Here is a 23319-nt window from a genome sequence, read left to right as displayed (position 1 = left end):
TGTACACAGTCTGAGACCCATGACCACCCTATTCAGATGGCAGAAAGCACCCATATGCTTCGGGCAGGCTTCCCTGTTTGCAAACATTGCTCCAGCAATGGGGCAGAGACACTGCAGATGTGACATGACCCTGCTCTATGTCCCTGTCCCCCCTCAATATGATTGTTTATCTCCATATGATCATTTATCAGCGATACTTGAAGGAGGGTTCTCTTGAACAGTAAGAGTCAATGAATACCATGTACAGCAGAAAGGATAGAGCCTACAGCAATGTGTTACCCAGGGGTACCTGAGATGGGTGGGTTTCAGGCAATCCCTCCCCATGGGTTGAAATAATACACCAGGAGGGTTGTCAGCCCTGCGCACTGCAGTGGCCAGTATATGAAGGTTTAAACATATGCTGGTGCATGCATGTTGATCTGTTCCATGCAAGAGGGGGAACTGATTGTGGCAGGATTCCCCACCACCACCTCCTTGCATGTAGTAGCTCTATACCCTTACATCAACACCTCCGTCTTCACACACACTGGCCAAATGTATGGATTATGATGGTGGTGGTGCATGGCTGTTGTGCATGTTGGCAAAAGAGGCAGGAAGAGTCTGCAGAGTCCCGTGAACCCCTCATGTGTTTGCTCATCGTGCGCGCTAGCATGTGTGCTTCACCACTGTGACTCACACATGGACACAAGGGAGATGATATACTCCTCAGAGGGTGGCCAGTAAGTACACTGTTGCAGTAAAAATGAAGCTTTGAGAAATGCAAGAACAAAGTGTCCTTTCAGTGTCAAGTCAGGAGGGGGAAGAAACCCTCGTGCAACATTAGGAAATGTTGGCATTGCGTAGGCTGTGTCCTCCTGAACTCTACTTTGTTTTTTAAGCAAAATCCTTAAGTTACTTGTAGACGTGTAGGCAAAGGAGCACCCAACACAGTAAGAGTGTATTGAAAGCTTCAGCTGCCTTGGGATCGCAGTGGTAAAAGGAAGCTTAACTCTTTCTCTCCCTGCCAGAGTCCCAACAACAAAAAAATCCTCCCCAAAGCTGCTATTTGCATATCAAGGGCAGCTCTCATAGGTACCAATGGAGACGTCCCATTAAATACAAGTAGCAGTTTAGGAGGGGCAATTTTTCTTGAGACTGTGGCAGAGAGTGACAAAGTAAAATCCTTGCTTAGGTTTTCCCAAGACTATTTAAATTGTTTTAAAAGTGCATACTCATTGTATCAACACAATTGGCTTGCAACTAGTTTGGCCCTTAAATGTCTCCAATGAAGATTCACTGGCTGAGGCTGCAGTTTCCCCGGGGATGAGAGTGGAGGGCTGGAGTGGGACAGGGGGCATCTCTTCTCCACAACTTTTCAAAGAAGGCGGAAGAGCTTGTGCTGCTTGAATTTTCTCAGGTAGTGGCCGTCAGTCGTGCCCTCTCTAAGCCCCACTTACATACTTGAGGATTACAGGACAGAAATGACACCTGTGGCATTGTGATGGTTAAAGAATAAAATATTAAATGTGTTTTCCCCCTCTGTAAAGTTTGTGCAATAAAATATGCAATGATGTCATAATGGATTGAAGAAAATAAATTTATTGAAATAAGGAACACTGACAGAAGGCAAGTTAAATATAAACAGAAGGACACAAATCTTTATACTAGGGTATAATGGCTTGTGTAACCAGCAGAGTACCAAAATGACATTCTGAGATTGATTGAGGTATTTAACTAGTTTTTGGTGATAGAAACACTCTTGTCAATAAGACTTGGTTGCCCCCGAGAGAAACTCACATAGCTTCAATGGCATTAGGGCCTAGAACTAAAGAAGGCAGCTGTTAGAAAAATTTAACAGCAAATTAGCAGAGTATCTAATAAACTTCAGCTTAAAAGTACGAGCCAAATGCAGAATTTCCCAGTTTCAAACATTTGGAAGGCAACGCACTCTTGCTCTTATTTGTGGCTTAAAATATTTATATTTGTTAAAATAGCAAGTACATAAAAAACAACGTTGACTTCTGAAGCAAATCATGATTTGTTTCTGAGCTACATTTTTTTTGTTTAAAAATGTTTATGGCAGAGTCTTCCTCTCTAATTTGCTTTGCTTCTCAAAGCTTGCTTACATGATCCAAGATGCATGGATTTTAAAATTCACAACTGTGGTCTATAATAAAACTCAGTATTTTGTTTTCATTTACATGTGTTTTCAGGCCACGTACTGCAGCTTGCTGTGATCTGCTTTCACAGAGCTCTACTCACCTGAGACAAAGGCTGTTACTGTTGACACAGTCCTTTGGATAATATAATGTATAATCACAGCCTGGAAGGCAACCAGATGATATGAGAAAGGGATATTTCTGGTTTACCCCTTCTGCTATCTCCAGCTAATCTCCCTTCCTCTTCCCCATCTCAACTGCTAAAGGAGACTAGTAAGAAAGCTACCAGGGATGCGGGTGGCACTGTGGGTTAAACCACAGAGCCTAGGACTTGCCGATCAGAAGGTTGGCGGTTCGAATCCCCATGACGGGGTGAGCTCCCGTTTCTCAGTCCCAGCTCCTGCCAACCTAGCAGTTTGAAAGCACGTCAAAGTGCAAGTAAATAAATGGCTACCACTCCGGTGGGAAGGTAAATGGTGTTTCTGTGCGCTGCTCTGGATCGCCAGAAGCAGCTTAGTCATGCTGGCCACATGATCCAGAAGCTGTCTGTGGACAAACGCCGGCTCCCTCGGCCAATAAAATGAGATGAGCGCCACAACCCCAGAGTCGTCCGCGACTAGACCTAATGGTCAGGGGTCCCTTTACCTTTACCTTTAAGAAAGCTACTAATAACATAAGATCCAGCAGCATCTCCTCTTTCCTGCTCAGGATGACTTCATGGCTTTACTTGACAACTTGGGACAGAGCTTTTGAAACCCTAAATCATCAAGGAGCCACACGTAACCACGCTGCTACTGCTTCAGTGTGATCCTAAGCAAGTTTATTCAGAAGCAAGTCCCACAGAGTTCTGTGGGGCCAGTGCTGCAATCATGAAATACATTTTAACACATCAAACACAGTGGGGCATGATTCACCAATGAGAGTCCTGCTTATTTCCTCCACTCGGCTGCACATTAGTGTGGAGATGGCAATGCAACAGCCAGCAACCGTTTTATTGGTTGAATGTGCGACCTGTGATCAAGGAACAGCAGTAGCAGGCTCTTGGGTTCTGCCTAGTTCACAGCAATGTTTCAGTATGGTACGGATTTGTACCCACAGCTCAGTGGCAGAAGGCTCCAGGTTTGATCTCTCTCATCTCCACTTTTAAAAAGAAACAATTAGGTAGTAGGTTATACTAAAGTTCTTTGCCTAAACTCCCGGAGAGCTTCTGCTACTCAAGAGTGGGCAATACTGAACTAGATGCATCCAGGATGTGGGCTCAGTTAAGGCATATTTGTATGATTCCCCCGGCTTGAAGTGGGCCCTGCGTCCTGCGTCCCACAGCTCAGAACACTGGACTCCAGAAATTCTGAGTTGGAGACGCTTTGGGTCTAAAAACAGCTGCATATAAGGGCAGCATGGAGAAAGTAAGCGGGGATGGGGGCGGGGGGCGTGTTTGCAGGGTCTTTGAATTTAGCCCCTGATTATGTAAACAAAATTTGATATTGAAGTATGTTAAGGCGTACCTTGAGAGAGAAAAACACAGGTAAATTGTAAATGAGGCGTAAGCAACGCGACTTCTTTAAAGCCTCTGAACAACTGACGTGCAGAATATGCCAAACACAAACACACAAACAAACTACACTGTTAACAATACTGTACTAAGTTCTGCAGCTTCATTTGATTTGGAGTCTGAGCTTTACAAACAGCCTGGAGCCCCCTGCTCAGCTTCCACTGAGAATATTAGCGCTGAGAGGTCCTCAACAGTTTTTTGAGGAAAGGACTTCAGGATATATTGTGAAGCATAGTGTTGTCAAGTCACTGGCGCTTATTCGCCAGTGTGTATTTCTAAACGTCCCATAAAAGTGGATAGTGTTCTTGAAAGGCCCTGAAAAATCCAAACCCATTGTAGTTTTTACTGCTATACAAACTGTGTTATGTCTTGTTACAACAACAGACTCTTGTGACAGATCTTGTATGGTTAGTACATGTTCTGATTTGCTACATGTAAAATACAGAAGCATGAATAGCACTTTTAAGAAATGAATAGGCCTCAACAAACTAGTGTAGCAACTAGTTCTCTATAGCTTTTGTGGAGGTATAAAAACTTTCTGTAAAAAATAATATTCTCCTTATATTCTTTTCTTCTTTTAAAGTTGCTACAATGATTGCAGCAGATACATTCCATAGACAGATCGTTATAATTAAACTACAGTGTGCAGTGTAAATATAAAATATCCATGCCTGCTTGTCTAAAGTATTAAAATATGTATATTTATATAAATCAAAATAAATGTATTATTTAGCCCAACAATTTCCCCCCTGTCCTTCCCAGTATTTCATTCTTCAATTCCCAGTATCAACATCTCTGCATATGGTAGAATTTTAACATGAACTTGCTCAAACTGCAGAAAACACCTGACATTAGCTTTTCGAATAAAGATGATTTACGTAAAGTTACAATGCCGTCCAATGCATTAAGAATGACCCCAAATCAACACCTACAAATAACAAAAGACACTCACTGCTACTGAACCAACCCCACCGACGTTTCATAAGACAATATTTACAAGACACGACAGCAATACTGTGATTGATTCAACATCTCAGGTAAACGGAGAAGGGACTGCATTAGCCGACACCCCTCTGAAAATACTGAACGCGTTTGTTTTGGTTGAAGCATACACACTCCCCAAGCCAACTCCATGCCACTGAAATATATACACTCCCCAATTCAAAGGCTCTAGGCCTCCAATGTGAACACGCAGCTCCACACCAAAGTGAGCATTGAAAGCCCTGCTCACAGGGAGCTCTGCATGTGTTTCAGAGCCTCACAGAGGCATGGACTGAGGAGTGGGGAAGGGGGGGTGGCGCCACTTCCTACTCAGTCCAAAGAAAACTAGGGCAGCATTTTGTTTAGCTGGTCTGTGCTCACGTAACCACAGGACGCGATGAATTCCTTGTCTGGCACTGGGAGAGCGGTGGCGTTGAGCACAAGGCCTTGCGGAGATTGCACTACATGGATGGAGGTATAGTCTGCCACAAGCATCTCGGCACTTCCTGGCTCTTCCTGAACTGCTGCCCTCGCAGGATTCACAGCTGTAGGGGTAAGGCTCTCGGCGGTGAAGTAAGCGTTTTCAAGAAAGCTCTGGTCTTGAACTTCTGGCTCAGCCTCTTTGTGAAGTGTGGCGGGGACGCATTTTTTCACATCCAGCTCACAGAAATAGGCACTGTCCGTGTCGAAGCTGGGTTGGCACTGGGCAACTGGTTCTTTCGGCGTCTCGCTCGGATCTCTCCCCATCTTAACCTTTTGCCCTGGGGAAAGCACAACCCTCCCTCCTGGAGTAATGTCGCTGACCAGCGTGTAAAAGTCAATGTTGGCCATTGAATTCTGGTTGCTCAGCTGGGTTTTGACAGGCGGGCTGGTCGTCTCGATAGTGTCAGCGACAGAAACATGGGCTTTGGGTTGCTCGTCTTCGCCCGGGCGATCAGGCACCCCCTCAAGACCTGACACTGGCTTCTCATTGTCTTTCTGGTCAAGGCCCAAGAGATCCTCCTCTTTGTGGTTTGCCTTCTTGGACTGGTCAATGTCTGAGGTTCCGTCGCAGGTGTCACTGGCGCTGAAGTCGGTCTCTGGGATATCCGGCTCACAGCAGCTGGCTCTCCCAGAATCGTCATCCCTTACGCCAAGGCAGCCTTGAGACTTCAAGCGGTCGTCGCTGAGGAGCCTGTCAGTATCCAATCCTTCGTTCCTCTCTTCTGCCTCGTCTATATCCAGCTCAATGAATTCCACCCAAGAGTCGTCTCCGTACAGTGGTGGCATGCAGCCACCATGACTGGCTAAGATAGAGTTGACTTCATCAAGTTTTCCTTTCTATAGAGCCAATTAAAAATAAAATAAAATGACAAATTGCAAGAGAGGAGCAACAGTTATCTGAATGATTAAATATGCCAGTATTATATGTGTTCAATAGAAAGGCCAGCTGAAGTCCCGAACTCATAGCTGTCAACTTTTCCCTTTTCTTGCGAGGAATCCTGTTCGGAATAAGGGAATTTCCCTTAAAAAAGGGGAAACATTGACAGCTATGTCCGAACTGTGTGTTAGAGCACACTAGATGGCTGGGAGAGAACTGCTAGTGTGCTGTGAAAAAGAGATCAGGTTCATACTTGAAGGCTCCTGTGTGTCATTGCCCTAGACCAGGGATGGACAAACTTGACCCTTCAGCTGCTTTGGGACTACAACTCCCATCATCCCTAGCTAACAGGACCAGTGGTCAGGGACGATGTGAATTGTAGTCCCAAAACAGCTAGAGGGCCAAGTTTGGCCACCACTGGTCTAGACAACTCATTCCCAAACTTTTCCTCACATCAAATTGCTTAGGGTCTTGGTGGGCCATTGTTTTGCCTGTTGTAGCAACTGTAATGTGCCGTGCCATATGCTGTATGATTTGTAATTGTGACTTCATTGCTTCTTTTATTTCTTATATGCTAAATTTTATTGTATTGATATTTGATTTCCATAGTATTTATAGGATTCACCCCACAGCACTGGTGCTTGTGCCAAGAGTGGAAGACATGATCTCACAATCCTCAAGAAAGCCCTCACACAACCAAATTTCTTAGGTAGCACCCAAATTTCTTAGGTAGCACACCATTTTAGACTGTTTAGTGTTGCTACAATCAGTTACTCTGATCATTCTGAACACTCTTCCATAGCTTCCCCACAACAAATTACCTTAAAGAGGTCTGGATCGATTCCTTTAATTTTGGGAACTGGAACAGGAGGAAGAATCAGTATCTTTAACCTTGAAAAGAAATAGCAACTTTTAACACAAAGAAACCTTTTGTGGCTACAGAAGAAACACAAAAAAGTATATCATGAATAATAAAAACAAAAATGTGTGTTTTGGTAACATGTTGTTGAATACTTGGGTAGCATTTGCACAAACCTGACAATATTCCAAACTGGGGTTTGAAGGACATTTTTACCGTACTTCTTCTGTAGGAGCTTTTCTGCAGGTTATATAGAATTCTGAAGTTGCAGAATTCTGGACTGCGCCACTTCGGTCTGTCGATAGGGGGCTATATTTTTGGCCTTCCCTTGAGTAAAAAGATCCCTGCATTTGGTGGGAGTGTCTAATAGGGAAGGATTTTGGAATATGGTTGCTGATTACTGCCAGGAATTTTTCCACATTAGACCAGAATTAAGTCCCCAGAGCCATGCTTCTTTATTTTATTTCTTACATTTATATTCCACCTTTCCTCTGCCTTGAAATGTGTTTTTTTAAACACCACCACCAACAACAACAACCAAGCAGTGTATACATTTTACTAAATAAGCAAGCAAACAAAATGGTACTATGGTTTCCTTTGTGGAAGCCCCTTAAATTTCTGATCAAATTCCAATCAAGTACAGATGTGTGTGTGCACACCTGTCACACAGCCTAGTAAGCAAGTCGTCCCATAAACATGGTATGCTAAGAATTCATTTATTTATTCCTTTAGAGATCTTGTTGCATTTTTTATGTGCGTGCATGCACATGTTTTGTTGTCTGCATTCTAAACTGTATTTCAAAATAAAGCACCCTTCATGTGTAAAACTAAAATAGCAAGGAGAAAGGCTCAGTGTAGTCCTCTCAGTGATATACTGTTTACTAAAGGCAAGGAGCCTTAAGTGGGAAAGCATTCAAAATTATTATGGAACCCCCCACTCCCAGTTTGAAATGATACAGCCCTTTCATTTTGCATAACTTGAGAATGAATGGCTGCAAGATTCTTATCTTGAAACTGGGAGACTGAAATAATAAATGTCATAACTAGCAACGTTTTAGAAAAACAATGCGCATTTGGGTATGTGGCCAGGATGGGATTACTCAATATTGTGCAGAGGGCCTTTCTTACGAAAGTCAAAAGACATGTTGGAGAGAAATGGAAGGGAGGTCATCCAGTTCTATAAATAAAGGGTTGGTTGCTGTTGAGGATATAATTCTTCTCACTAGTGACATTGGCCTTCAGTGAAAGCCAGCAAAAAAAGGGGAATGCACAAATCATTGGGAATTAAGTCAGCATGAATTCTGGTCTTTAGCAAAGGGTGATTTGCAGCATATGAGAATTTCAAAAGCCATCTTTAGTACTTTCTGAATCAAGTAACTGATGTCAAATACAAGGATGGGTAAATTTCCTTCTCTTGTTTTTGTTCTGTTTTGAACATCTGTTTACTATATATAACCAATGGGGATAAAATCCTCACTGGGAGGTTAAATATGGAGGCCCTTGGAAGTTCCTGTTATTTCTATGATTCATCCACCCAGTCACCTGGCAACATGTATGGGTAACACAGCTATCACAGATGTAACACCACAGACAGATTTATTGCCCGATAACCCTCAGATATAAATACTCTGTCATCAAGTAACAGTTCCTTTGTACAGATGAGAAACTGAGGATGAGTTGCCAGGATGACACACTAAGTTCATGGCTAAGCAGGGATTTAAAGTCTGGCCAGTGTAGTCTCTTCCAAATGTTGTTGGAACCCAATTCCCATAGATCCTTGCTGGCATGGCCAATGGTCAGGGATTATGGGAGTTGTAGTCCAGCAAGATCTGAAGGGCGCCATCTTGGTTGCCTCTGCTCTAGGGCAAGAACCATGCCAATAGCTGGGCTCCCAACCCTGCAATAAACTTGACTAAAGACCAATTCACACTATCAACTAGGCACAGTAAGTAGGCAGGTTGGGTGGAGATTGTGGGTTGCATTAATAATAGGCAGAAGCTACAAGGCAATTGCCTCTACACACTACAAGCAATCAATGCGTTCCTATGGAGACCGTCCGGGGACAGAGAGGACCTGTTTTAAAGCAAGGGAAGGGGCAGCGGGGAGAATCACTTCTCCCCGTTGCCGCCCCTTGGTTCAAAAGGGGTCCTGGAGATTGCGGGGCTGGCAACGGGGAGAAGCGATCTTCTCCCCGCCGCCCCTTGCTTCAAAAGAGGTTTTGCGAAGCAAGCCCATAGGGAAATTCGTCTTGCGAAGCAACTCGAAAACGAAAAAACCTTTCGTCTTGCGAGTTTTTCATCTCGCGAGGCGTTCGTCTTGCGGGGCACCACTGTATTAACAGTGCAGACAGAACACTGCAAGCATTGATGAATTAGATGAGTGGACCAAAGCTTTAATTGATAATTCTTTCCCAACTCTTTTAAGTGATGGGATCACATCTAAATTTGGACAGCTCATGGGCTGAGTGGTGAAGGTGATCAGTGAGGTGGTAGGATTGAGGTGGTAGGTGGTAGGATTGTCAAAGGCTCACATTTATAATTTAAGGCTGTTTTGGTACTGGTGTGTTATTGTAATAAGGAATAAGAAAGAAAGAAAGAAAGAAAGAAAGAAAGAAAGAAAGAAAGCATCAAAGAGATGGCCTTCTTTCTGACACCTCAGTGGTATCTTTTGATCATGGACAAGTGTGAAAGAGGTTATCTTCCTTCAGTATTTCACAGATATTTAGATATGGATGCATGCAAATGGATATGAATGCAAATCAATAAAATAATCGGAGGAAAGACATTTAATTATTAAATTACAATTCCAAAATCCGTTGACTAGCCTTGTAAAAAAAAGGAAACCTGTGCAATGGGCACATTCACTTCTTCATATAATGCCTGCGCAGTGAAAGCCCAAAGCACATATCAATGTTAAATGCATTTATCCCCACTAATGCTGATTTCATTGCTGAGGTCACTTTGGAGTAAAGCCAAATCTGGAAGTAACTGCTCCCCTTTTTTAAAAAAAAACATACTAACATGAAAAGGTTCTCTCCTTCAGCATGGCTTGAGCCATGCTTCCTCTTGCTTCTCCTGGAACCACTGCTTTTTAAACTTGAGGAGTTTTGTGTACCCGTGTCACGGAACGTTATAGAAACTGGGAATGGATTTTCTCACTGGTCTGTCTGTATTAACAGTTTGATACAACAGTGAGCCATTGGCCAAAGCTGATGTGAGCAGGCTGTTTGCGTGATGTCAGTCATGAATTCACATGAAATGCACAAGCTATGAACTGACTTGAGGTTGTGGCTCCAACATTATAGGATGCAACATGAACAGAATGTTCACATGAGCTTTCTGTTAGTGCAAAACGGACAACTAGCAGTCGAATCCAGTGGCAGGGATCCTGAGGCCTGAGGGGCTGAACGTGGTCCAGAGTAGGTTCACTGGAATGAATGGACCTATGTTACTCATGTCTGTTCATTTTAATGGGCCTACTACGTTGAAGAGGATCAACATTGGATCCATTTTTACTGAAGCATGGGAGAAGGTTTAGGACAACTGGTTGTTCAAAGCGTGACACATTGTCATGTGCAATCTAGCAAATAACTTACTTCTTCTGTTTAGAAAAGAGCAGCGCAGTTAACATCACCATTACGCTAAGCGTACCAAAGGCAAACACCATAGGCCAAGGAAATGAGAATTCTGAAACAAGAAAGAAGCAAGAACTGTGAGTTGTTTCAGTTATTTGGGTACTCTTTAGTATTCTTTGATGATCTCATGCTGATACACACACACACACACACACACACACACACACACAGAGAGAGAGAGAGAGAGAGAGAGAAACCCACATATACAGTGGTGCCTCGCAAGACCAAATTAATTCGTTCCGCGAGTTTTTTCGTCTTGCGGTTTTTTTCGTCTTGCGAAGCACGGTTTTGGAAAAGTTTTGGAAAAGCTTCAAAAATCACCAAAGTCTTCAAAAACCTCAAAAAAGGCTACCACACCGCGTGCTATGAGTTGCTCCTCGAAGTCAAGTCGCAACTGTATTAACGGTTTTAAGAAAAAGGAAACAAACTTGCAAGACGTTTCCGTCTTGCGAAGCAAGCCCTTAGGGAAAATCGTCTTGCGAAACAACTCAAAAAACCAAAAACCCTTTCGTTTTGCGAGTTTTCCGTCTTGCGAGGCATTCGTCTTGCGAGGTACCACTGTACTGTATTTTCCATGTATAAGACGCCCCCTATTTTTGGGGACTCAAATTTAAGAAAATGGGGGGGGGGGTGGCACAGAGTTGTTGAGCTTTTTTTAAGAGGGATTGCCAAAAATCAGTCACCCGCATGCGTCACTAAATGTGCCTCTGTTCTCTCTCCGGCAGAAGCTGCCAATCGCCGCAGCGTCAGCCATTCAACACCAGCCATTGACGCAGCAACCAATAACACCCCCAATAGCTGCTGACAGCAGTGGCAGCAACCAATCAAACATCCACCCTATGCACTATCCATGTATAACACGACCCCCACTTTTTAGTGTAATTTTCAAAGAAAAAAACCCAGTCTTATACACAGAAAAGTACGGTATTTGTTTTGGGGTGTGTGGCAGACTTTGGAGCCTGAGGGGTGCTGCAGAAGCCCACCTTGGCGCGCATATCATGTCTGCAGTGAGGCCAGGGCATAGAAGTCGGGCATGAAGTGGAGATATTTCAAATGAGATCTCTTTTCCACCCCACTTACCTTCGTCATCGCATGGCACCTGGCCTGTGGAGTCAAAAGATACGTAGAGGGTGTCACTGAAGTCCCCATACATTTCAGAAACCCCTTGCGCCCGGACTCGTATCTCGTAATTGCGGCACGTCTTCAAAGAATATACAGGAAACATCGTGGCGGCCTTTGGCTCCAGCTGGAAAAATAAATGGAGCGGTTTTCTGAGCAGTCTTACGAGAAAGGCTGCTCTTTGCTCATCAGCAAAACACTTATGGGGGGAGGGGGGTCTTAGAATTACAGATTCACAAAACTGTAGAGTTGGAAGGGACCCCTTGGGTCATCTAGTCCAACCCCCTGCAATGCAGGAATCTCAGCTAAAGCATCCATGACAGATGGCTATACAAGCTCTGCTTGAAGCAGAGTCCACAACCTCCTGAGGCAGTTCGGCAGTCAGGTGTAAGCAGCCCTGAATTCAGGGGAGCTCAGGGAAGTAATGGCTATTATTATTATTATTATGGACTGGGTTTGAAAAGGCATTGAATGGTACACAACTTGAATCCAATTTAAAGAATTAATAAGGGCCATAATCTTCAGTTAATATGCTGCAATTAAAAAAGGAGACAATGGACTGAAATAAATTTACATCTCAAAACAAATCGTTAATAACTTTAAAGTCAAATGTTTTCTTGAATAATGCATTAGAAACGCATTAAAGCCCAACTGAGATTGAAGCGGCTGCAATTAAAACCACCCATGACGGTTTAAAATAAGAGGCAACGCAGGGAGTAGATGAGCAATTATTGCAGCACAAAGGAGAAAATACTAACAACAACACAGAGAATCAATAATATAGGAAAGCTGTTGGGACAAAACAATTAAGGGAAACTTACCTTTCTCACTGAAAGTTCAATGTAGATAAGACGTGCCAACATTTGCAGCGCAATCTTAATCACATCTCCTCAGAAGTAAGCCCTACTGAACTCAGCGAGGCTTATTCCAAGATGTGTTAGGCCTGGATTGCAGCCTTAGGGTTTAAATAAGCTTTCCTTAACAAGTGTTGGTTTTATTTATTCTTTATGTGTGTGTTAGGCAGCACCATTGTCTGCATCCTTTCCCATAACCCAGTAAATGAACGACGTCAAAACCGCAGAAACTAGAAGCTGCCGAAAACTCCAGTTAGTGCTGTGCTGTCCTTGGATCAAGGTGTGACACTGTTCCACAGCTGGATGCAGTGGTTAACCTTTTTCGGTCCAGGGGCCACACTGCACTCTAAGGGTCACATGCTGGTGGCCAAAGAAGTGTGTGTGTGGCTAAAAAAATAGCCAGACCATGCTTTTGCACATATGTGCAAAACCCACCCAGCCCAGGGCACATATGTGGAATTCTGGGTAGCATATGAACTTGCGGCTCCAGAGCCAATCTCAGGACAGCAGAAGCATACATCATCTACTCCACTGTGCAGAGCCCCAATTTAGTCGGAGGGTTTCCGTTCCTTTTTTTCGCACCCCTGCTGCCACCCAATTCTCAAGCGGTCTTTAGGGGCCATAGGAAACCACTTCAAGGGCTGGATCAGGGGTTAGGTAAAGGTAAAGGGACCCCTGACCATTAGGTCCAGTCGTGACCGACTCTGGGATTGCGGCACTCATCTCGCTTTATTGGCCGAGGGAGCTGGCATACAGCTTCCGGGTCATGTGGCCAGCATGACTAAGCTGCTTCTGGCGAACCAGAGCAGCGCACAGAAACACCGTTGATCTTCCCACTGGAGCGGTACCTATTTATCTACTTGCACTTTGGTGTGCTTTCAAACTGCTAAGTTGGCAGGAGCAGGGACTGAGCAACAGGAGCTCACCCCGTCGCGGGGATTCGAACCGCCGACCTTCTTATCGCCAAGTCCTAGGCTCTGTGGTTTAACCCACAGCTCCACCCGTGTCCCTTGGACCAGGGGTTAGCCACCCCCAAAACTTGACATTCTCTGGGGCTTGCTCCTAGTACACATACCTTCTTCCACTCTGTCTCATTGACTTCTTTGTACTGCAGCTGGTAGTGGAGGGTGATCCATCCATTCTGAACGTCTGCGGAAGGTGGAGGCTTCCAGGTGACCTGGATATCGGTATAGATGCCTATTGGGCTGGTGTTCAGAACAGTCCAGTTGAGTTCGATGGGAGGGTCTGGTATGACTGTGAATTAATATGCATTTTTACCTCAACAAGTAAAGATCATTTTTTGAAATTTCCCAATATCCAATGACAGAAAGGAGTTCCTTTTTTATTTATTTTTTAAGAAAGCATTCCCAGTAGGTCCACAGAATGCATGTATTAGTGAGTAGGACCATTCCTGTGACTGCTAGCCCAATGATGAGGTGGCTGCTGGCCCTTTCCCCCCAATGGACACTTGTTCAGTGTTAGAAACCTAAGAGATTTAAACTAGGCACCAAGGTTGCAGTTGCCAATACAGAATGCCTAGTTGCCATTTGGGGGAAAGATGGCGCTAAGGTTTTATTTTTCAAATGATGGACTGACAGTGATTGATTCTCATGTTAAAAATCTGGCTAGTTCAGATGACAACCTAAGTTAAGTAATTTGAGAACCTAAAGAAGAAAAGCCACTTTATACAGGGACAGTCCACATATATATTGGTCTATTCCTACCTCTTTTTCTTAATGGTGACACAGACCATTCAATAACATAGGAATAGTCTTCACAACTGTGAGCGGGGCAGTGGGGTGGGGCAAGCAAAGACAAGCTACAACAATTAACTATAATGTCATTCACTGCTTCTGCACAAATGAAGCATTTTGTTTCCAGTTGTGCAGATAACTGATAGAATTCTACAGGATGTGGTACCAGGGTGTGAAAACAGTCAAGATCCAATGATCCCTAGGCATGCACATCCTGGCACCCAGGCATCTTCACTTGATCACAAGTGGTTGATAGCCAGGTGTGTAATGTACCTGGGATCTGGCTAATTCCAAACACTGGGCCCTATGTAAGTACAGATGCCTGTACACAGGATCTTCTTCATGCAAGTGGGATCTTCAAAAGAGACTGCCTACACAGGTACATATTTATGGATGTGGCCAATGGACTAAACCATGGGTAGGTAAACTAAGGCCCAGGGGCCACATCTGGCCCAATCGCCTTCTAAATCTGGCCCACGGACGGTCCAGGAATCAGCATGTTTTTACATGAGTAGAATGTGCCCTTTTATTTAAAATGCATCTCTGGGTTATTTGTGGGGCATAGGCATTCGTTCATCCCCCCCCCCAATATAATCCACCCGCCACAAGGTCTGAGGGACAGTGGACCGGTGCCTTGCTGAAAAAGTTTGCTGACCCCTGGACTAAACCCTAACCCCTGTTCAGTGAATGTGCGAAGGGATCATCCGAACACCCTGGACAAGCCAAAGGAGCTCCTGGTCAGTAGAAAGACGTGTCAGTGAATAAGAGTTCAACTAGTCTTGAACCGGACTGTACACCCCTGAAAGACTCAGGTTTAGGATTTGAGAAAATGCCTAGATCTGGATTCCCAGGTGTACTTTTGCTTAACTAAGGCCACTGTGGCAAACCATGCTGGATCTGGCCATGGTGATGTATGCTGCAGTTGCATCTCATCTGGAGTACTGCGACAAGCTGGTGCCTTCTAGATGTTTTGGAGTATGACTCCCATCCCCAGATCCCAAAGTTCCAATAACTAAAATAACAAGAAATTCAATAAAACAGCTGCCCTTAGGCAATGCTCAAAATCAGCTTCCTGAGGCAACAGGAACTGTTGCCTAATGGTAGGGCCAGGAGCTGCTTCAAACTAATATGCAAATTAACCTTTGGTTACATGGCTGCAATGGAAGCACGTAGCGGAAACATACCTAGGTCCTCCACACGGAAACATAATTCGTCATACATCTTGCTTCCATTAACCAGCCTGACACAATAAGGAACCCAAATGGAGGTGTAGGTTTTGTTGAAATAACAGCTGTTTTCACCGGCGGTTACATAATCAGGACATTCTTTCCATTTGCCCAGCCTAGAAGGATAGGAAGAAAGAACTGTGAAAAAATAAGGATATTATGAGCACCCTCTTCTCCCCACCCCTTTTAGGGGAAAGAGTGGCTACGTAGGGTTTGGAGCAGACTGGTTGATTGATAAAAGGTTATAAAGCAGAAGGCCACCTGTATGTGACTTTGCAAAAATAACAACCACAAAAAAACCCAGCAACAACCCCAAACCCTTGAAACCTTATTAACACATGTAGTGGATGTATTGATAATTCAGTGTTCTCACATTACAGCTATGTGTATTAATTTGCTTACTGATGACAGGGTCCCTGTTATCAATGTGCCTGTTTTTTGTGAATGGTCACTGTTAATACTGAAATTATTGTCGTCTGTACTTTTCCATACTGACCTCATGAGATTCAGGGTCTTGGAGATCCATGAATGGCATAGGTTATGGTGTGAGGAACTGCCCCCCCCCCCAGTTTCATAACCTTCATCCAGATACTCATTTCTGGTGCTATAACATGGAACACACATTTTAGACAGCAATTCCTCCGTACTTTTCTAGGTTCCTTTTTGCATACACCAATTTCACGGCTCCGGCAGCTGTTAAATGGGAAAAGTTGCCATTCTTCCAGTAACATGAAAAGGTTTCCAGTTCAGGTGACCGGCACTTAATGAACTGTGGTTTTCCTGGCAAATCTGTATGTAAAAAGTGGAGAGGGAGAAAGAAAAGGAAAGAGTGAGTATGTTTTCAAAGAGATCAAATACAGCAATCGAGGGATTAAAATAGCAACGCAGACTCCAAACTAAAATTTACCGTATATCCCCGTGCCTTGTCATTCCCCTCACATATTGGCACCACAAACAGGCATAGCCACAAATATACCTGCTTTGTAGCATATTGACTGTGACATTTGCAGATGCTCAAAACCAGAGGTCAGCAACCTAAGGCACATGAGCTGGTTCCGGCCCATGAGCTTCCTGGAACCAGCCCACAGCCGTTCTGTGGATCTGTGTGGGGATTCTGTGCTTTTTTTCCCACAGCGTCATTTTTATTCTCTCTGCGGGGACCGACTTCCGGGTCAGAAGAGGGCTGGAAATAGTGTGTGTGTGTGCACCCTATTTCCGGCGCACTTCTGGGAGGGAGGAGCGCCCGTGCGCATACGCTATTTCCGGTGCTCGTCCGACCCGGAAGAGTGCCGGAAATAGGTTGAGCACACACACGGGTGCGCATGCTCCGGCCCACCGAGAGGTCTGCCAGGGAGAGAACCGGCTCAGCCTCAAAAAATGTTGCCCACCCTTGCTCAAAACATTCCTCCTCTCATACCAGCTGCCCCCACGAGGTTTCCTCCATATGCTTTGACTGTAGTTCTCATCATGCCTGACCGTTGGTCATATTGGCTGAGGCTGTCGGGAGATGCAGTCCAACAATATCTGGAGGCAACCAGGTTGTGGGATGATGTTCTATACAACGCCGCCCCATGGTCCTGAGTTTAAATATTTCTAGGCTGGCTTTCAGGACAAAGCCCTCACCAGACAGCTCACATGGGAAGAACTGTAACGTACAATGCTATATTTAAATAAACCAGCACCCTAAAAAAATTCACAGCCTAATATTTGCAGTGAAGTGTTTCTCAACCTTTTATTGCCTTTCCCCATTCAGGGCTTTCTTGTCAGACCCACCCTCCAGACTTATTTTTTATTTTAGGTTTATTCTGTACTTAACACAACAATAGTACATTAGTGGTAGATTCATTCTGTGATGCTTCCACAAATGCCACCACCTTATTACTGTCTGAAGCAGCATGAGCACAAATCATGGCAAATGGCCAAGGAAAGGACATCTGGACGGGTCCTGGGTGGTGACATGAGACAGGGCATTCTCACTGGTGTCACCTCACCTATGAAGCTCCCTCTCAAGTAATATTCAGTCTGCCTCTACTGTAGAGGAAGTTTAGGACTCCTGCTGTCAACTTCTGTACTGTAGAGTTGCGTTTGGCTTCCCAAGTTTCATGCTGTGCTGGCCTGGTTTCACAGAGCTGCAGAGTCACGGTTTTATAGTGTTATGTTAGGGTTGGCTATGCCATAATTGCCAAGGAGTGGAAAAGAACACAGCGATGATCCCAAGATAACCTTCAGAGAGAAGGTGACACACTTGCTTTCTGAATTATGTTGGCTAAATGCACAATTATCCGGTGCTACTGAACTGGCAGCAGCTGCTTTGCAGCTTGTCCAGAGTGCAGGCCGCAGCTTAAAACCCATGGCCATAATAAAACAAGAACAACAACAAAGAAGCAGGCTCTGGTGGTTTTTGCCGGGATTCTGTCCTTGGGATCACAATGGCTACATAAGCCGCTAATCCCCCGGGGACATTCTGAGCAGCCTTAATTTGTAAGTGGCAGCACACCAGAGAGGTCCTGGAAAAAGCTGTCCTTTTGCTTTGCTTTCCCCAGACTATTTTTATTTATTCATTTACATCTTTTTAACCCTTCCCAACTGGAGTGCTGTTGCACTCTGTATGCCCTATGACATGGTGCCAGACGTTGTGCCATTAGATGGCACTTTGCAAATACAGTGGTACCCCTGGTTACGAACACTTCTGGTTATGCACGCTTCGGGTTAAGAGCTCCGCTAACCCGGAAGTAGCTGCTTCTGGTTGTGAACTTTGCCCCAGGATGTGAGCGGAAATTGCAGGTTGGAGGCGCACGCACAGCGGGAGGCCCCATTAGCAAAAGTGTGCCTCAGGATAAGAACGGTTTCAGCTTAAGAATGGACCTCTGGAACAAATTAAGTTTGTAACCAGAGGTACCACTGTAAAACCTTATTTCACTTTTGATTCCCACATGCCAATGCAGGTTGCTTCTTAAGTCTTCACATAGTGCAGTTGACCAATTAACCCTCCTGTTACCTCTAGAGCAGGTATCGTCAACCTTCTCAGACCCAAACATGCATTTGGTGATGTATTTCTTAACTCTTTACTGTACATTTGCCTCCTGGAAGTACTCCTGTTGCAACCTTCCTTGGTTCAAGGGGATCCACCAGTTGAAGACCAGTACTCTAGGCCATTGGCAGTTAATCTGCGGACGGCCAGAATATTTGCTGGAACACAACTTCTGCCACCCCTGACCATTGCTCTTGTTGGTTGCAGGGAGCTGTAAACCAATTACATCTGGAGGGAAAATAGTCCTCCGCCATTTTGTGATACACAGAATAGAAATGGCAGGAAAATGGTAAAAAGAAAAGAATATGGATAGAAAAACACAGCCGTTTCCTGTAGCTCTGTTTCCCATAGCCTTTCTTTCTGCATCAGTTTATGCAACTGTGAATCATGGACCTCAGTTAAAAAACCCCAGATGTAGTTGCTAATTGTGTATTAATAGTATTGTGAATAGTATTAATGGTGTAATTTGACCCAAAGAGGGGTAGAGAATTGGCCTGCATACTACCCTGGTCAACTCTTAATACGAGCGTTCAGCCTCCTGCTCATGAGGAGACTCTCTGGAGCCGAAAGAGGATGTCCTCGTTGGGCTCTGGGGAAGACCCCACAAGCTGGAGGTGCAGAGGGAGATTCCCCATTTAAGCACATTTCACTTCTGTACGCAGGGCTCCACACAACCCCTGCGTAAATGGGGAGTCTCCTGTACTTTTGATATTCTATTGTTATTCTACTTGAGTTTAGCATGCGCTAAGATGTGTGTGTGTGAATTTATCAAGGAAATTTTAATTCACTGAGGGTAGTAAAAATACCAACCAAATAACTAACCTTGGAGTGGTAGCAGGCAGGTTTGAAACCGAGGGGCCACTGCTCAGTGGTAGAGTATTTGCAATGCATGCCAAAGGTCCCCAGGTTTAGTCCATATAGTTAAAGCTATGGTTTTCCCAGTAGTGATGTATGGAAGTGAGAGCTGGACCATAAAGAAGGCTGATCGCCGAAGAATTGATGCTTTTGAATTATGGTGCTGGAGGAGACTCCTGAGAGTCCCATGGACTGCAAGAAGATCAAACGTATCCATTCTTAAGGAAATCAGCCCTGAGTGCTCACTGGAAGGACAGATCCTGAAGCTGAGACTCCAATACTTTGGCCACCTCATGAGAAGAGAAGACTCCCTGGAAAAGACTCTAATGTTGGGAAAGATTGAGGGCACAAGGAGAAGGGGACAACAGAGGACGAGATGGTTGGACAGTGTTCTCGAAGCTACGAACATGAGTTTGACCAAACTGCGGGAGGCAGTGGAAGACAGGAGTGCCTGGCGTGCTCTGGTCCATGGGATCACAAAGAGTCGGACACGACTAAACGACTAAACAACAACCTGCAGGTAAGGCTGGGAGAGAATTCTGCCTGAAGGAGAGCCACTGCTCTCACAGAGCCACTGTGAACTAGATGGAGAAATGCCCTGATTTTTTGGTATCAGGCAGCTTCTTATGTCCCTATGAATGTTAATCGATGCTACGGTATTATACCCAGCTACACTAGGTGGCAGCAAATATTTGCAACGGTTGCCATAACATGGGGCAGGGGACACAAATATACCTTGTGGAGAGGGAGATGATAAGCAGAAGCAGAGGCATGCATCAGGGGATTAATAATGGTTTAGCACAGGTATGGTATGTTCACCAAACCAAGTGGGTCTTTCATGATGTAACTGGTTTTCATCACAGTCTTTCATAACTTCAAACCAGGCAACTGAACATTCTAGGCCAGCCAGCCAATCGGTGTCTGTGGCCTTCCTGCCACAAGGGCAGCCTTGTGTAGATTAAATCACTTGCTGTGGTCTGTTAGCTTGGCCATTCGCCCAAGGGCGGCTAATATATTTTGTCCTCATTTTGTCAAGGCGGATCAGGAAGTCACGGGCCAAACCCCACGGTTTTGAGCTTTGGCAAACACCTGGAATTTTTAACACAATCTCTCTCTCTCTCTCTCTCTCTCTCTCTCTCTCTCTCTCTCTCTCACACACACACACACACACACACACACATTTAGAGACTTGGAAAATGCTTCAATGGTAATATGATGATACCAAATCTGCTTAGAGTTCCTCTCCAGATCTTGGATTGATGGCACAACATTTCCCAACAAAGCAGTTCCGAATTTATTCTGTTTTCTCCAGAGCTCATGAAGCTAAATATTTAGGCTCACTAATTTTCAAGGTCATCACCAAAGCAGTTTCTGTGCCAAAACTGGGCCTCAACCCCAACTGAAATGGATCTAGAAAATAAGTTTCCTCCAAGAGTGACTAGATCTGGCGCGTGACTGCCCATTCAAGAACCTTGCCCAAGAAGGATAGATTGGCAACTGGCCGGTAGTTACTTACAGTGGTACCTCGGGCTACATACACTTCAGGTTACAGACTCCGCTAACCCAGAAATAGTACCTCGGGTTAAGAACTTTGCTTCAGGATGAGAACAGAAATCATGCCCCGGCGGCGCGGCAGCAGCAGGAAGCCCCATTAGCTAAAGTGGTGCTTCAGGTTAAGAACAGTTTCAGGTTAAGAACAGACCTCCGGAACGAATTAAGTACGTAACCAGAGGTACCACTGTAGTTCCAGTTTGTTCTATTTTGCCTTGGAAGATTTCAGCGTATCAACAAAACTAGTGCAGCAACTACCAACAAAACTCCTGCCTCATGTTTTGGGAACCCAGATGACACCAGATCTCACACGTGCACACATGAAAGAGAAACTTTAAGTCTCCCTCCCAGCCCCAAAAAGATTTAATCTAAGGTAAATATTTGTTAATGCAACTGGCTTTCTTACTGTGATTATATAGACATATCAAATGAAAGCCAAGCAAACAGTCCAAAGTAACATTGTGAATTGGTTTATTTGGTTGTAATAAAATCACAAAGTGATTTGCAAAAAGATAAAACTTTAAAAGCGCTTTACAAAGAGAAGGGAACCCTGAACTGCAAGCTATCCGAAACAGTGAGCAAAATGAACGTTTGAGCTGGTGAGAAAAAGGCACAAGAAACCTGGCCATTAAAAATACAAGCAGCTATGGAGGCTACAGAAAACCCTCTGCCTTATTCCCAATGATGGGTGTGGTTACGGTAAACCAGATCTGATGTAAGTTCAAGAATTCTCGAGCCAGAACCTAGGCAGGATTGAGCTGATAAGCCAGATAAGCAGGTACCACATGATACCAGAGTTGCTGTTGTCGGGATTTCTTATAAGATATTGACCCTAGACAAGAGACTGAGGCTGTGGTTCATTTGTTGATGTCTAAATAGCACAAGGCTCGAAGGGTTTGGAAACCCCAACTTTTACATCATGGGGAAATGAAAACTCGGTGCAGAAGATATCTTGAATCTCCAGTTTTTTAAAAAATGGAGGTAGCTGGATTGGGAAGGATCTTCAAAAGTTGTCAGCAGTATGAGAAGCTGGTATAGGGATGGATAAATCGATGACCTGACTTCGAATAAGGCAGCTTTCTCTGTTCCATGCTGTGTATGGTGTAACCAGGGTAAGGGGGAAACTCTGGACACAAACCACTTAACTTCAAGATTTCTCTGAACCAAGCCTCTTCATTATATTTCCAGTTATTATGAGCACATAGATATATTATTTCTTTGGCATGGATCCCCTTGTTTCTTTGTCCCTGGCACGAACTAGTTATGTGAAAGGGAAGACTGAAAACCAAAGATAAGTTTTATACACAGGAAAAGGCTGGGATTGGAATCTGTTATCACAGTCATTTAAGGGGGGGGGATCCATATATGTAATTAACTGGGTCATGCTGACCTCTCCTAGCATGATTTTGTTTAGAACAATTAGAAGGATGATCAACGTTCTCAGATAATGGGACCTTTGGACAACAATGTCAGAGGCAAGAGTGGAAGCCAACAGCCAAAGAACAGGCTGCCTAATTTAAACGAGTATGCAAAATTCAGGCCAGCCTCACTTCCAGCTGTTTTTCTTAAGCTTTGTTGCTCCCCTTGAGGGTCACAGTATTACAGTGACTGCTGAAGCCACACAGCTGGAAGAATTTCCTTGTTTGGTTTCAGACTCAGGGGTGATCACCAGTAGTCAGCATGGATTTCTGAAAAATAAGTCATGTCAGACTAACCTGATCTCGTTTTTTGACAGAATTACAAGCCTGGTAGATGAAGGGAACGCAGTGGATGTAGCCTACCTTGATCTCAGCAAGGCATTTGACAAGGTGCCCCATGATATTCTTGTAAAGAAGCTGGTAAAATGTGGTCTTGACTATGCTACCACTCAGTGGATTTGTAACTGGCTGACTGACCGAACCCAAAGGGTGCTCATCAATGGTTCCTCTTCATCCTGGAGAAGAGTGACTAGTGGGGTGCCACAGGGTTCTGTCTTGGGCCCGGTCTTATTCAACATCTTTATCAATGACTTGGATGATGGACTCAAGGGCATCCTGATCAAATTTGCAGATGACACCAAACTGGGAGGGGTGGCTAACACCCCAGAGGACAGGATCACACTTCAAAACGACCTTGACAGATTAGAGAACTGGGCCAAAACAAACAAGATGAACTTTAACAGGGAGAAATGTAAAGTATTGCACTTGGGCAAAAAAAATGAGAGGCACAAATACAAGATGGGTGACACCTGGCTTGAGAGCAGTACATGTGAAAAGGATCTAGGAGTCTTGGTTGACCACAAACTTGACATGAGCCAACAGTGTGACGTGGCAGCTAAAAAAGCCAATGCAATTCTGGGCTGCATCAATAGGAGTATAGCATCTAGATCAAGGGAAGTAATAGTGCCACTGTATTCTGCTCTGGTC

The 23319-nt window shown here is 44.4% G+C and overlaps 1 protein-coding gene across 4 annotated transcripts in view; it reads right to left on the bottom strand.

Annotated features, from left to right (window-relative positions):
* Nucleotides 1-1558: 1558 nt before the first annotated feature.
* GHR (growth hormone receptor) overlaps nucleotides 1559-23319 on the bottom strand; it is a 107662-nt gene continuing 85901 nt past the window's right edge. For 3 of the 4 annotated variants that reach the window (XM_082241891.1, XM_082241892.1, XM_082241893.1), the window contains 7 exons: nucleotides 16125-16266; nucleotides 15436-15593; nucleotides 13573-13751; nucleotides 11605-11770; nucleotides 10486-10576; nucleotides 6853-6922; nucleotides 1559-5991 (listed from right to left, as the gene is read on the bottom strand). In XM_082241891.1, coding sequence (XP_082098017.1) covers nucleotides 5017-5991; nucleotides 6853-6922; nucleotides 10486-10576; nucleotides 11605-11770; nucleotides 13573-13751; nucleotides 15436-15593; nucleotides 16125-16266 — 1781 coding nt within the window. In that variant the 3' untranslated portion in view covers nucleotides 1559-5016. The remainder of the gene's footprint in view (nucleotides 5992-6852; nucleotides 6923-10485; nucleotides 10577-11604; nucleotides 11771-13572; nucleotides 13752-15435; nucleotides 15594-16124; nucleotides 16267-23319) is intronic. The other variant, XR_014224481.1, reaches the window with a different exon arrangement.

This window comes from Podarcis vaucheri (assembly GCF_965113315.1).
Source record: "Podarcis vaucheri genome assembly, chromosome: 11".
Taxonomy (NCBI): domain Eukaryota; kingdom Metazoa; phylum Chordata; class Lepidosauria; order Squamata; family Lacertidae; genus Podarcis; species Podarcis vaucheri.
The sequence above is the reverse complement of the archived record's forward strand: the minus strand, read 5'-3'. Positions and strand labels throughout refer to the sequence as shown.